We start from the raw sequence: 14,675 nt of genomic DNA, 5'->3' as shown, positions 1-14,675 counted from the left end.
TCTAAGCAATAATATCTTTAACTAGTTTGCCTCTAATCCTATTTTTTTTTCTTGTGGCAGAGACAGAGAGAGTCAGAGAGAGGGACAGATAGTGACAGACAGACAGAAAGAGAGAGATGAGAAACATCAATTCTTCATTGCGGCTCCTTAGTTGTTCATTGATTGATTTCTCATATGTGCCTTGACCATGGGGCTTCAGCATACTGAGTGACCCCCTGCTTGAGCCAGCGACCTTGGGCCCAAGCTGGTGAGTATTGCTCAAAACCAGATGAGCCCGCGCTCAAGCTGGTGACCTCTAGGTTTCGAACCTGGGTCCTTCGCATCCCAGTCCGACGCTCTATCCACTGCGCCACCGCCTGGTCAGGCTAATCCTAATTTTTTTTTGAGAGATACAGAGAGAAAGAGGGAGGAAGGGAGAGAAAGGATGAGAAGCATCAACTTGCAGTTGCTTTCACTTTAGTTGTAGATTGAACTTCTCATATGTGCCTTGACTGGGAACGAGATGTATCCCCTTGCTCATGCAAGCAACCTTGGGCTTTTTATACCAGTGACCTTTGGGATTGTGTGGATGATTCCACACTCAGAGTGAGTGATCTCAGGGTTTCAATCTAGTGACCTCAGTGTTTTGGGATGACACTTTATCCATGGTGCCACCACCAGTCAGGCTGATCCTGAAATTTTTAGAGTCTCAGCATGTCAGATTATGGCTGAAGAAAGAATAAAAATTATATTTATATATTGAAAAACAAAGTTTATTTCTGCTTTTTTTAGGTGAATAAGTATCAAATAGATCCAAATTTATTTAGTTTTGACTATATTAAAGTTAACCACTTTCCCTGGCAACTAATAAATTTATTTAATAACATTTAAATTAAATAAAAGCAAAGCTTCTGATTTATAGACCTGAATGTGTTGGTTGATCTCTGTGACCATACTTCTTTTCAGTAATTGGGGAGGGGAACATGGAGGATTCCATATATATACAGATGTATCTCTCTCTCTCTCTATAATATATGTCTAGCTATATGTGCCAAAAAGATATATATATATTTCATACATATAAATAAAAGATAAAAAACTATAAAACAAAACATCTACCTAATTGTCTTCCTGTGAATGAGCCATCATTATTTTGGGTATTCATTTATTTCCCCCCTCAGAAAAAACTCAGGAACAAATTTGCTACATTACTAATGTGAGGGACTTTCTTAAAGCAGATTTTCTCAGTTATGTTATAAAGAAATCACTGAAAAATCTGTTCGTAATCTCATCTCTAAAACAGTAAAGGCTACTTTAAAAAGTTTTTAAAAGAAATATCTTAAGCAAAAGTTTGTAAAGAAGGTATTACTATAAAATGAGGTCAACTTCAGTAAAAACATAGTGAACAAAGGAGTTGTAAGAGTCAAAGTATCTTTACTGAAAAGTAATCAGCGAAACCAACCACAAAACTTTATGGCCAACCTTGTGTTGTTCTACCTTCCTCTAAATCTTTACTGCTTATTTTAAACATGATAAGGGCATTTAAGCCTTTTTTTTTTTTTGTATTTTTCTGAAGCTGGAAACAGGAAGGCAGTCAGACAGACTTCTGCATGCACCCGACCGGGATCCACCTGGCATGCCCACCAAGGGGCGATGCTCTGCCCATCTGAGGCGTTGCTCCATTGCAACTGGAGCCATTCTAGCACCTGAGGCAGAGGCCATGGAGCCATCCTCAGTACCTGGGCCAACTTTGCTCCAGTGGATCCTTGGCTGTGGAAGGGGAAGAGAGAGAAAAAGAAAGGAGAGGAGGAAGGGTGGAGAAGCAGATGGGCCCCTCTCCTGTGTGTCCTGGCTGGCAATAGAATCTGGGACTTCCATAGGCTGGGCCGATGTTCTACTGCTGAGCCAACCAGCCAGGGCCTTAAGCCATTCTTTAATTAAACCAGAAAACCTCGAGAAATGAAGATGACCTTTCATCATGTGGGTATGGAAAAAGAGGAGAGAGAGAGAGAGAATAGAATAGAATTTAAGGCAACTAAATGCTAAAGATAAAATATATTAAGAGTTTCTTTCTAACTATAAGATAAAAGATAATGATGGTAAGGTAAGAGAGATACAAAGTTATACCTCAGTCATCTTGATAGAATACTATTCAGACATGAAAAAAATACTATTTACTGTGAAATACTATGAAAAAATGTGTAGTAAAATAAGAAGTATAAATACTTAGATATGCAGCCTGACCAAGCAGTGGCGCAGTGGATAGAGTGTTGGACTGGGACGCAGAGGACCTAGGTCAAAAACCCTGAGGTCGCCCACATGAGAGTGGGCTCATCTGGTTTGAGCAAAGCTCACCAGCTCGAACCCAAGGTTGCTGGCTTGAGCAAGGGGTCACTTGGTCTGCTGTAGCCCCACGGTCAAGGCACATATGAGAAAGCAATCAATGAACAACTAAGGTGCCACAACAAAGAGCTGATGCTTCTCTTTTCTCTCCCTTCCTGTCTGTCCCTATCTGTCCCTTTCTCTGTCTCTCTCTCTGTCTCTGTCATACACACACAAAAAAACTTACATATGCAGTTTGATCAAAACTGTATAAAATTATGAAAAAAATAGAAAGGGTATTAGGTGCATAGGTGGCATTTAAAAATATTTGTGTTTTCTAAACTTGATATAGTAAGCGTCTATTACTTTTAAAATAAAAATATATAATTTATTTGAAAAGAACAAAACTGTCATGTCAACTTGGTCTAAAACTATTGTTTTTAAAATAAATGGAGGGTTAATGTTTTGATTTTATAATTTATATTGGTACAGTTCCAAAAAAGGATTTGAGACAGCTAATCAAAAAGCTATGACATAAAAGATGACACAATACAGCAAATCCATTAAAAAGAGGACAGGAAAACAGGTGCCAAGAAAACCACGGGAAGATGACGGTTTCTATAGCTTTCAAAATCTGCTTGAGAATGCAAAAAGACTGCTGACTGACCTTTCTTGAGCTCCAGAGTCTCTGACACTTCCTTTTAATATAAAAGGAAATGAGCCTGACCTGTGGTGGCGCAGTGGATAAAGCATTGACTTGGAAATGCTGAGGTCGCCGGTTCGAAACCCTGGGCTTGCCTGGTCAAGGCACATATGGGAGTTGATGCTTCCAGCTTCTCCCCACCTTCTCTCTCTGTCTCTCTCTCCTCTCTCTCCCTTTCTCTCTCCTCTAAAATGAATAAATAAAAAAAAAAAGAAAAAAAAAGAAAAAAAAAAGGAAATGAACAGCACCCTGGATATTAATGACATATGTATTTTGATAAGAGCTGTTGTGTAGGTTATTCAAAATTCAGGTAGCTGATACCTGTAAAAGCTTCTGGAAAAAATCACAGAATAGCTTCACAATCTTGTTGTAGGTGAAGATTCCTTAGTAGGAATCTTAGGTAGAAAATAGAATGCACATGAAGACTATCATTACTAGTCATCAGGAAATGCCATGTGGCACCAACAAGAATGGCTAAAATGAAAGATTGTCAAGAATACATGCCGGAGAGTAGGTAGAGCAGGTTGGACATCTTTACAGTATTGGTGGGAATACAAAATGGTAGATGGTACTTTCTTAAAATATTAAATACACATCTACCCTATGATTCAGTAGTTCCACTCCTAAGAGAAATGAAACCACCTATCCACTAAAAGCTGTATACAGAGATGCCCATAGCAGCTTTAGTAATAATAGCTAAAAACTGCAAACTGCCTGACGTCCATTTATAGGAAAATGAACATACATTGCAGGATATTTATACAATGTAATGGAATACGCCTCAAAAATAAAAAGAAATGGACCACTGGTATGCACAAGGGTGAATCTTAAAAACATTACCCAAGATACAGAAAATATATTCTGTATGACTCTATTTACATGAAATTCTAGAATAGGCAAAACTAATTTCTGGTAACAGAAACTTGATCAAAGGTTGCTCTGGCAGGGGATGGGTGCAAGAATTGACTGGGAAGGAGCACAAGAACCTTCTGCGGTGACAGAAATGCCAAGTATTACCAGTGGGTTACACAGGGGTATGTAATTTGTCAACACTGATGAAATTGTACTCTTTAAGAGTGAGAATTTCACTGTATGTAAATTATCCCTTAATTAAAAAAATTAGGTTAGCTCAGTCAGAGCTAACTTGTGATTGGCTAAATACTATTTATTAAGAGAAGGCATATCTTTTAGATGTTGTATTTGTGGAAGCAAAGTTTTGTAACAAACCTTAAATAATTTGACATAATTGACCCTTGTGAAAGAGGTCTTAGCAGGTAGTGTTGTGTTTTTTTTAAAAAGATTTTTATTTATTCATTTTAGAAAGAGAGAGAGAGAGAGAGAAAGAGAGAGAGAAAGAACGAGGGCGGGGGGGGGAGAACAGGAAGCATCAACTCCTATATGTGCCTTGACCAGGCAAGTCTGGGGTTTCAAACTGGCAACCTCAGTGTTTCAGGTTGATGTTCTTTATTCACTGTGCCACCACAGGTCAGTCCAGTTTTTCTCATAAAGTAATCTTTCTTTTCAAAAGTTTTTCACAACAACTGAAGCCCAAAGATTAGATTAGTTTTATGTACTGTTAAACATAAAAAATGTGACCTTGGCCTATGTATAGGGTAGTAAGGTTGATTAATGACTTAATCAAATTTAGTTCTTTTAATAGTTATACTTTCAATCAGTGGTAAAACTCAGTGAAGAATCTGTGAAGACTTAAAATGATTTGGATGTCAGGTAGACAGCTTTGTCATAGGCCCAGACATGTGCTCAAGGTACCACTGCCATGGCTGAATATTTAAACCAAAAATTCAGACAATAAGCCCAAATTATGAAATAATAGCAAATGTTAAAATACCTACTACTTAGAGTTGGAGAAATGAAAAGAGAGGGAAAAAGTCCTTAATGACCAAAGGCATCACATCATTTAACACAAATGATATTAATAAATACTGCACTTAATAAGTTTAAACTTACTTGACTACTGGAGGCAATGAATCAAGTCTAGTCTCTGGGCTCCAAGCTATGCCATCGACCCTGACTCCATGGTGAATTGTTTGCAGTGTTTTAAACTGAAGTCCTTCAATATCTGCTTCTTCCTCCTAAGCATACACAGTAAATGTTTTAAGGCATGAGAACAGACAATATAATACTCTGTATTTCATTACAATAGAATTTACCTGGAGGCCATGTTCAGTAAGTCCTCAATGTCATTGATAGGTTCTTGAAAATGGTAACTTTAAGCAAAATGATGTATAACAAAACTAATTTACTGGTGGCTAACTGATATAAGTTCTTATGACATATTTTTGGTCATAAAAACATTATCAAACTTCTAAACAAAGACCCAGAAAACTTCTAATATTGAACATTAAAATGTGAGCTATGTAAAAAAGATTAACAAATAAGATAATGAATTTCCAATCTCATTCCAGTTTAGGGTTGTGGGTGGCTAGAGCCTCTCCTAATAGCACAGTACAATGTAGGAACCCACCCTAGACAAGATGCCCTTCCATCACAGGGACACTCAACACCCTCCACATTTGCTTAGACCAGGACTCCATAGATACAACAATTCACCTCACCTGCACAGCGTTGGGAGGTGGGAGGAAACTGGAGTGCCCAGAAAAACCCCACAGACTTGGGGATAATATTCAAACTATACACAGAATTGATTTTTTTCCCCCTCATCAACTTATAATAAAATGACATTGAACTAAAAAGACATTATTCAAGAATCTGCTGTATCTCCTTTTGAAAAGTTCAAGAGCAAATGGGGTATGGGATTTAACTGATTCATTGAATAACTGTATTAAAAACAAAAATCCAAGAGTTAGCATCAATAAAATCTCACTAAAGGATCTCCTAAAGCAGCCTCACAAACTATGGGTCATAGGCCAAATCTGGTCTATGGCCTGGTTTTGTATGGCCCATGAGCTGAGAATCACTTTTATGTTTTCAAGGAGTTGTAAAAAACAAAGACTAATCTGTAAGAGATTCTTTAAGTTGCTGGCAGAGCCTAAAATATTTATTATCTGGCCCTTCACAAAATAAGTTTACTAGAAAACTCTTTTCTGTAATAAAGATGTGCTTTTGAGTGAAGAAAAATGACCTCAGAAGGAAGGCCTTAGACATAAGGAACAGTGAGTAAAACAATCAAAAGCAAACAGGTGGGTAAATGTGAGCCACATAAAACAACATCAAATTTGTGGGTTAAAATACAAAGAAAAATGATAGAGAACTAAAATACGACAACAGTGGAAGTCTGGATGGGGAGATAATAGTTCATGTGACAAAGGTCCCTGTTTAGTTCGTGAAGAAGTTCAAGATATTAATTCTGACTTTGTTTAATTCAGTATGCAAGTTAAGTGTTTCTGGTAAACATTCAAAGAAGAAAAACAGGATGTAAAACTTTCAAACTATCAGGGAGGGAAAAAATAAAAGGGGGAGTAGCAGAACAGGCAGCAAAAAATATGTATATTACAGCATTTTCAGTAGTAAAAAAAATTAAAAATAACCCAAAATATCCAATAGAGGAATAATTGTAGTATATTCATATTATAAAACACCATATAACAGTGAAAATAAATTAAATTGAACAAGGAGAAAACTAACAAATATAATGCCAATAGCAACAAACTGGAGAACATAATACAGAATAATTTCACTGATATAAAGTTTAAGACATGAAAAGCAATATATTGATTCACAACACCTACACATATGGTAACTCTATAAAGCAATCATCAAAACGAAATCTAAGACATGGTAACTTCTGAGGGAGAGGAGAGCCGGTCAGTGAAGTACTCAGGGAGCTTCCAAAGAACTGCCAATGTCCCATTTCTTAAGCTAGGTATACAGGGATCTATTTTATTATTATTCTCTGTATCTTATATTGATAGCATATATTTAAAATGCATTTTATAAGCTTAGAATACTGTGATTTTAAAAATAAACCATGGTTATGTTATTTAAATCAATACCCTAACTGGATTTAGAAACTAAAGTAAAAATTTTTATGGCAAGTTTGCCCAAGGAATCTTTGTATTAAGTGACTATAGTTATCTTTTATAAAAATTTATACTATTATAAAATATAATGTAAAATCTAGAGCAGGTGAGACTTGGTATTTAATGGAATTTATGTGTCTCCACAGAATGGAATAATCTGAAGGCTTGTTCTAAAAATTCTCCTGAATCTAAATGCAAAGTTTTATAATGTGTATTTTCACTGAATCCTAGTGAATGTGTTGATTTTTTCAGACTAGCCTTTGAGATCTGAATAAAGTCATTTCACAAATATACTACACTTCTCTTTATCTAATTCAGACATGCCTTGAAAATAAATTTCAAGTGAACTTACAGTTAATAGCAAAAAGTCTTTCTAGAAATGAAAAAAGAATAAAAATGTATTTATCAAGGAAAGAAAAACACTGTCAAATTTTACTACTTCATAATTTGTGTGTGTAATAATTTATGGCTAACAGCCAGATATGCCAAGGCAGCAACCACTAAGCAATTTGAAAAAAGGTTAGAAGCCTAATCATAGCTGACTTCATAGTCTGGGTTACCTTTTCTTTTCTACACTTGACAGATCAATCTTCCAAAAATAAAGTTTTTACCATTAAAACACTTTATTTTGCTAAAAAACTTTATTTTGCTACTATAACAATCGTGTTGACAATTAGGTTCAGTAATTTGCTATCCAAAGTGTATATGAAGATACTGTGTGGTCTTGGGGGTAAAGAAATCTCAGGGACTGTACAGCCTGAGCTTTATGCATTACCAGTAAAACCTTTTTTTCCTGGCAGCAATGTCTGCCATTGAGCCAACTAGAAGCCAGTGGGTGGGGTGTGTGTGTGTGTGTTACAGGCAGAGACAAATGCTATTTTGGGTGTAGCCAGTATTGTATAGGTAGGAAATTAAGATACTTTGGAAAACTTGCTATAATACAAATCACTATACAGGCCTCCAGCATATTGGAGGTTGGGGCTAAGCCACGTTGAGGAAAGGGCTATTTTAAGGATTTGAAATGGGCAGGCAACCCCACCACACCCAGTTAAGGCCAAATAAAGAATTTTAGTTAGATGAAATTGCCAGGTTTACCTAGTCTACTTCTTTCACTGAATGCTTGAATCTCTAGTACAACATCTGAAAAAGGAGTTTGTACCCTTCTCTGAACACAATCAGTGAGAGGGAACTAGCTGCTTTTTGGGGGAGCCTATTTCATTTAGGGTAGATCTAATTATTAGAAGAGTTCTCCTTAATAGTAAACCAACATCTCTTTCCATGTAAATTCTACTCATGACTCCAAATTCTGCTCTCTGGAACCACAAAGAGTAATTCTAATTCAGTGATGGCAAATGCCTAGCCATAGCTGATTCCTCCTAGGGCAATACTTGAAGAAGGAGTTTTGGCATTAATCTTAAAGAATTATAAGCAACAACTCCACTCAAATAGAACTGACAAATAACACGAAATACATTTACTATTCTTAGTCTAATCCCTCTTTTATGTGACAGTTGTAAACATACCACTCTGAAATGTGTCTTCAAGTACATCACCTCATTTGAATCAGAATACTCTGCTGAGAATGGAAGTAAACATTAAACACTACTTTCAATTTATAGAGAGTATTCTCTATAATGTAGAGCTGTGCTATCCAATATGGTAGCTACAAGCCACATGGGGCTTTTAAGCACTTGATATATGGCTAGTTAAGCTGAGACATGTACATTTTATTATGTGCAAAATCCACAGCAGATTTCAAATACTTCATATAAAAGAATATAAAATATCTCATTAATAATTTTTATATTGGTTATACATAAGATATTTTGGATATGCTAGGTAAAAATATTAATTTCATCTGCTTTTCACTTTCCATAACGTGGTTACTACAACAGTTAAATTTATCTTTGTGGCTTACATTATATTTCTATTGGAGAGCACTGAATTAGCTCCCTCTGGCAGTTTAATCATTGCATGGATTCATGGTGAACATCTAGGTGATTAAAAACTGGAAGTCACAATGATCCCTTTTAGCTCTATCAATCTATCATTTTAAGACTTTATATTCATCTTTATTAAATTTTAGCTATTCAAGTTGGCTCATTAATTCAATCTATTATACAATATTTGGATTCAGAGCACAGTCTGACATATACTATGTGTGCAAAAGGTATTTGTTAAATAAAGTCTGCCATCCAAAACATTACGTATCCTTCTCAGTTCATGTTCTATATAAATCGAATGTGCTTGTTTAAATCAAGTGTTTTCATCCAAGTCCCAGTAGAGGCCTTAATTCATTATTGATGACCTTTGAATAGACTCAGAAACTTTCATTCTCCCTCTCCCCTCTACATAATGGACTTCTATAGAAGTTTTCTTACTGTACTGCTTTACACTTAAAATCTCCTTGAGGGCAGGGCCCTTGATTTTTTAACATGTTATCACCAGTTCCTGCACCAGATCTGCACTTTATGAATATTTGACAAATACATGACACCAATCAATACTATCATTCAGCTTAAATTTCCATCTTATTCAAAATAACTCTATGAGATTCTGAGAAAATGTTTTGAAGTTCAAATTTACTTTATTGACAGTGTTTTTCTACCAATCTTAGAATGATTGATTGCCTTTCAGACAGGGATGTGGAAATCTTTCAATTTGATTTACCTTTAGTTTTTCTCTCAAGGCAAGAGGGAGGCATAAAACTGGGTGCTACAGAACTTAAAGGTACTAACATGACAGAATGAGAGCAATGTTTAATAGTGTTTAATTAGAGATAATCATGTGACTTTTTACAATCCTAACCTGGTAGTCCAGCTGAAGTCAGTCTGAGGGTCACATTAAACCTAAAAGCTAGAAATTCCTATGCCAACCCTAAGAGAAAAATGTGGAATAATATTAGAGCTCTTGTATCTGCGCAGAAATCAACAAATTGAAGCCTTTTAGCCATACTTTCCCCTTGGGATAAATATGCATACAATCTAATTTTATATAACTTTATACATTTATTGCTCTGTAAAGTGCTAACTTAAATTACATTTATGATGTCAAAACATTGTGAGACACTAAACTGCCTCCTGAGTAAAAGAGGAAATATTATTTATAATGTTTATAATAAAGTTATTTTAAAGTTTTGAAAATGAATCGCTGTCAAATTTCTTTATTGCTTAACTTTGAGAAATACTGCTGTATGAATAATACTCTGGTAAATGCAAGATTAACAAGAGATTCCTGATAGCTGAACCCTCACTGTTCAAAGACTCCCTTACATGTAGAACTAGCTTTCCTGTGAGAAAACATGATGTGCTCACCATAAAGCAATCCGAAATTTGGTGATTAAATATGAGGGTGTGCCTGAATGTCACCCCTGACGAAATCAATGACAACTAAAACATAAATATGTATTAAATGTGCCAGATGCCTTCCAGGAACTTCACATGTACTAACTCACTGAACTCTCACAAAACCTTATCATTAGTTTCCTCCTTTTTATTTTTATTTATTTTTTATTTATTTATTTTTTTTAGTTTCCTCCTTTTTATAGAAGAGAGGTTAAGTACCTGCTCAAGGACATATAGCTATTAAGAGGTAAAGCTAGGCAGGAATAAAAATGTAGGCATTTTGGCTGGGGTTCATTGTCTTAGTGACTATGCTAAACTGCCTGTTTGATTAATATGATCCTATATGTTATATAGTCTATAGATGCATGCTTTAGATGTATTAAAAGTACGAGACCATATTAATAGGAAAGCAGAAACTCATGATAGCTATAACACCTTCTGGAGAATCATTTTTAGGCACTCAACATTAGTTTGTTTCCTATCTCAAAGTGGAATGCAGAAAAATTGCATTAAATAATTAATCTCATTTAATTGTTTCCCCTATACATACTAACGGTCAGTTAGACATAACCTTCAATTACAAACTTATTCCATTTCTAATTGTAAGGCAAAAAAGAAGCCTTGAATTCTTTTTCAGTTAATGTTGGGCCAAATCTCAGGCATAAATTACTGGAACTGTCTCTCTGTAGATCTTCATATCACTTTAAAAAATTCTAACTGAATATACTTTCAAAGTTTAGCAAACATTTACGCAAGTTTTCATAAACTTTCTTGTCAGTGAAATATCTTCACTATTATTCACTGCAATTTTGTACACTAACCTGAAATGTACACATGCCAATGACCACGTAATTATTGCCACCATATGCAATTAGATTTCCTGAATCCCCACTGTCAAAAGGATTAAATTCTACCACATGCACATAATCTTCACAGTCCACAGTGTAGGCAGCGTTTCTTGTGGCATCTTGCTTCATTTTGTACGTCAAAGCTTGAGTAGTCGTAGAAATTAAATAGTCTTCTACTGGACAAGGTCAGGAAACTGTGAATTATAGCATAGATAGAATTAGAAAGGGTCAAAATGTTACCACTTTCAGCAAATGATCAAAATAAGAATGCAGTGTTGCAAAGGTCATAGACTACTCAAAAAAATTAAAAGTTCTTATTTAAATACTTTCTGAATACCTGCAGAGTAAATCACGATAATTTTGTTTAGATTATCTAAAAGATATAGCAAGTACTTTTAGAGGAAAGCAATTTAATAAATATATTTACAAAAAATTAATGAATGACTTGACTTTGGGTGATGAGTTCACAACATAATCAACAAGTGGTATAGAAACCTATGTACTCTTATTGATAAATGGCACCCCTTTAAATTTAATTTTCTAAATAAAGATTTAAAAATTAAGGATAGTATTTACATAGTTCTGCCATATTAAACATTTTACTGACATTATCACATCAAATATTTGCGTAAACCGAAGAGGGAGATATTACCCATGGCTTCTGTTTTACTGGTGAAGAAATCAAGACTTTTAGGATGTTAATTAGCTTGCTAAAATCATATGATGAGCCAGAATTTGGAAACATTACTATGTGTTGGACTCCAGTGCTCGAGAAGGAGCTCCCGATGGAGCTCACAATCCAGGAATAGTTATAGTTGTCTTAAAAGTGCTATAACATAAGCAGATAAAAAATAGAGAATATGGAAGGAGTGCCAAAATGTGACATAAAAATAATATTCATAAGACCAGGCACCAACTTCAACTACCCCGGCATGGCCTGGTGTGCACTCTGGAAGTAGCATTCCCAGATAAGACTTAAGGATTCTGGAGGGCTTAAAATTTTTTTTTTTTAGTTGGACGCAGGAGTTGTCTTGAAAACAGTTGGGCTCGGTAAGGAACACATCAAATACACCACGACAAGGATTTACTGAGAAATCAAATGAGTTCCACTTCAGTGAGCCAATAAACTAGTAATCTTATAAGTGGGCATCCGAGACTGGGCATTATCTTAAGGTGACCAGCAGTTGGGATGCCCTCAGAGTGCAAAAGATTCGGTATTAGGATACTCGGTTCCCTCTACTGCTCGTTAAGGTAATGCCCAGACTCCACATCGGAGTTTCACAGTGCACAGCGGGCTGGACTGGCCCCCTGTAAAACTGGAAGGGTACAGGAAGGAGGGAATAGAAGAAATTCCTGTTAGGGGCCCAACGCCTCTCCCTGTCCGAGGCAGGTCTCGCGAAGTACCGCTCCCACCTCCCCGAGCCCGAGATCGGAGGGGGGAGCCGGGTGAAGAGCCGCCCAACGAGTACGGGGCGATCGGTAGCAAGTCGACGCGGTCCCCTGGGCTCCGTGATACGCACCGGAGGGCGCCGAGAATAGGCCAGAGGGGAACAAATCTCCACTGGGGGTTGATGCAGCTCGCGGGATTCTGCTTCCGGTTCAGGGGGCGGGAGCGGCGATTGGCTCTCCTGCTCTCCCGCGAGATTTAAAAAGTAACCCGCGACTACTCCAACATCTGCGTTTGAGCTGGACCTCACTTCTGTTGGTCATTACTTCCCGGCTCTCCCCCAGACAGGTGAGTCTCGCCTCTTTCTCACCCATCCACCACACGGTAAGTAATGATTCAGTTCTCGGGTTTTTCGGTGACAGAAAAGCGAATATGACCGTTTAAGGTATTTGTGTTTGGATGTGTTGAACAGAGTTCACAGTATCTAGTAATGGGTGGAGCTGGAAGGCTGAGGCGCACTGAGGACTACTTAGATTCATTAGGTAGGCGAGAAACCGGAGTTCTAGTCGCAAAAGCTACACTCTGTCCTTATTATATCCTTGTAAGAGACATTTTTGAACCTGTAATCTGATAGTGACAGCAGCAACGACTGCCATTTCTTTATTGAGCACCTACTAAGTACCCGACACTGGGTGGATTATTTAGTTGTCTCCCCAACGTCTCATAATTTTATGGGGTAGGCGATATCCTCCCCGTTTAGCAGATGAATAAATATATGTTCATCAGAGATTTTAAATACTGAAAGACATACAGCTAACACATGGGAAAGTCTGGATGTGGACCCTGGTCAGTCTGACTCAAAAGTGTTGTTCTTGTAATCAGTTCACCTTTCTTCCCCAATGACAATTTCCTGTCTTTTTGCTCTGTGCTGCTTGGAATCTCCGTTTTGTTTTTGTTTTTAAACAAGTGTTTATCATCACTGTCTCCTTCTGCCACTGTTATTTTATAGTGTTGCCTGACATTCAGATAGCTTGTATATTCATTGTCTCATTGACTCTTCATAACTGGCTGGAAGGTATTATTTGTTTTCCATTTGATGATACACCTTCCTAGGCAGTCAGGTGTGAAGCCAGCTAGCTACTGGAGGAGTTGAGACTAGACCAAGGTTGCAAACCTGCAGCACTGCCTGTTTTTTGGCAGCTAGTTCCCAAGGAAAGAATGGATTTTACATGTTTAAATGGTTAAAAGAAAAAAAAAGAAGGATGATATTTTGTGATATGTGAAAATTATATGAAATTCAGATTTCAGTTTTTATTACATTTTGTTGAAATCATTTGTTCATGTATTGTTTGTGGCTGTTTTCACACTGCAAGGTCAAGTTGAGTAGCTGTGACAGAGACTGTATGGCTTGCACTTCTCAAATATTTACTATTTGCCTCTGAATGAGACTTGGCTCTTACATGTTCCAGGCACTGTTGATATTGATGCCATTTACTTTTTACAAGGAAAATTTTTCACTCTTTTTCATTTTTCAGTGCATGGAGTTGAGGCAGGGAGAGGTGACATAATTGTCAAGATCTCACAGTTAGTGGTAAAGCCAGGATTCAGAAAAGTCTAATTCCATCCTAGTAATCTGAATTTAGTACCTTTATTTAGTTACTTATTTAGAGAGAGAAAAGAAACAGCCAGAAAGGGAAAGACATGAGAAGTATCAACTCATAGTTGTGTTACTTTAGTTGTTCATTGATTGCTTCTCATATGTGCCTTGACCAGGGTACTCAGGCCTAGCCAGTGATCCCTTGCTCAAGCCAACAACCTTGGGCTCAAGCCAGCGACCTTGGGCTTCAAGCCAGCGACCATGAGATCATGTCTGATCCCACACTCAAGCTGGCACCGCTTGCTCAAGCTGGCAACCCCTCGCTCAAACTGGCAAGCTTGGGCTCAAGTTGAATGAGCTCGCACTCAAGTGGCGACCTCAGGGGCTTTGTTCCTGGGTCTTCAGCGTCCCAGGTCGATGCCCTATCCACTGCGCCACCACTGGTCAGGTTGCACTCAGTACCTTTAAATAACACTAATTAGTTAGTAATTTAC

The 14,675-nt window shown here is 37.1% G+C and overlaps 2 protein-coding genes across 2 annotated transcripts in view; one reads left to right on the top strand and one right to left on the bottom strand.

Moving 5' to 3' along the window:
• The window catches only part of NUP37 (nucleoporin 37), a 48,696-nt gene extending 35,914 nt beyond the window's left edge, over positions 1 to 12,782 (bottom strand). Inside the window, exons 1-3 of the mRNA XM_066361213.1 lie at positions 12,718 to 12,782; positions 11,171 to 11,391; positions 4,973 to 5,097 (exon numbers count right to left, since the gene is read on the bottom strand). Of these exons, the coding sequence (XP_066217310.1) occupies positions 4,973 to 5,097; positions 11,171 to 11,326 (281 nt within the window). The 5' untranslated portion in view covers positions 11,327 to 11,391; positions 12,718 to 12,782. The remainder of the gene's footprint in view (positions 1 to 4,972; positions 5,098 to 11,170; positions 11,392 to 12,717) is intronic.
• A 132-nt stretch (positions 12,783 to 12,914) lies between these two features.
• The window catches only part of PARPBP (PARP1 binding protein), a 63,904-nt gene continuing 62,143 nt past the window's right edge, over positions 12,915 to 14,675 (top strand). Inside the window, exon 1 of the mRNA XM_066356519.1 lies at positions 12,915 to 12,932. The gene's annotated coding sequence lies outside the window, so the exon portion shown is untranslated. The remainder of the gene's footprint in view (positions 12,933 to 14,675) is intronic.

Source organism: Saccopteryx leptura, chromosome 1, assembly GCF_036850995.1.
Source record: "Saccopteryx leptura isolate mSacLep1 chromosome 1, mSacLep1_pri_phased_curated, whole genome shotgun sequence".
In the NCBI taxonomy this organism is placed as follows: Eukaryota; Metazoa; Chordata; class Mammalia; order Chiroptera; family Emballonuridae; genus Saccopteryx; species Saccopteryx leptura.
This window is presented reverse-complemented; position numbering and strand designations above follow the sequence as displayed.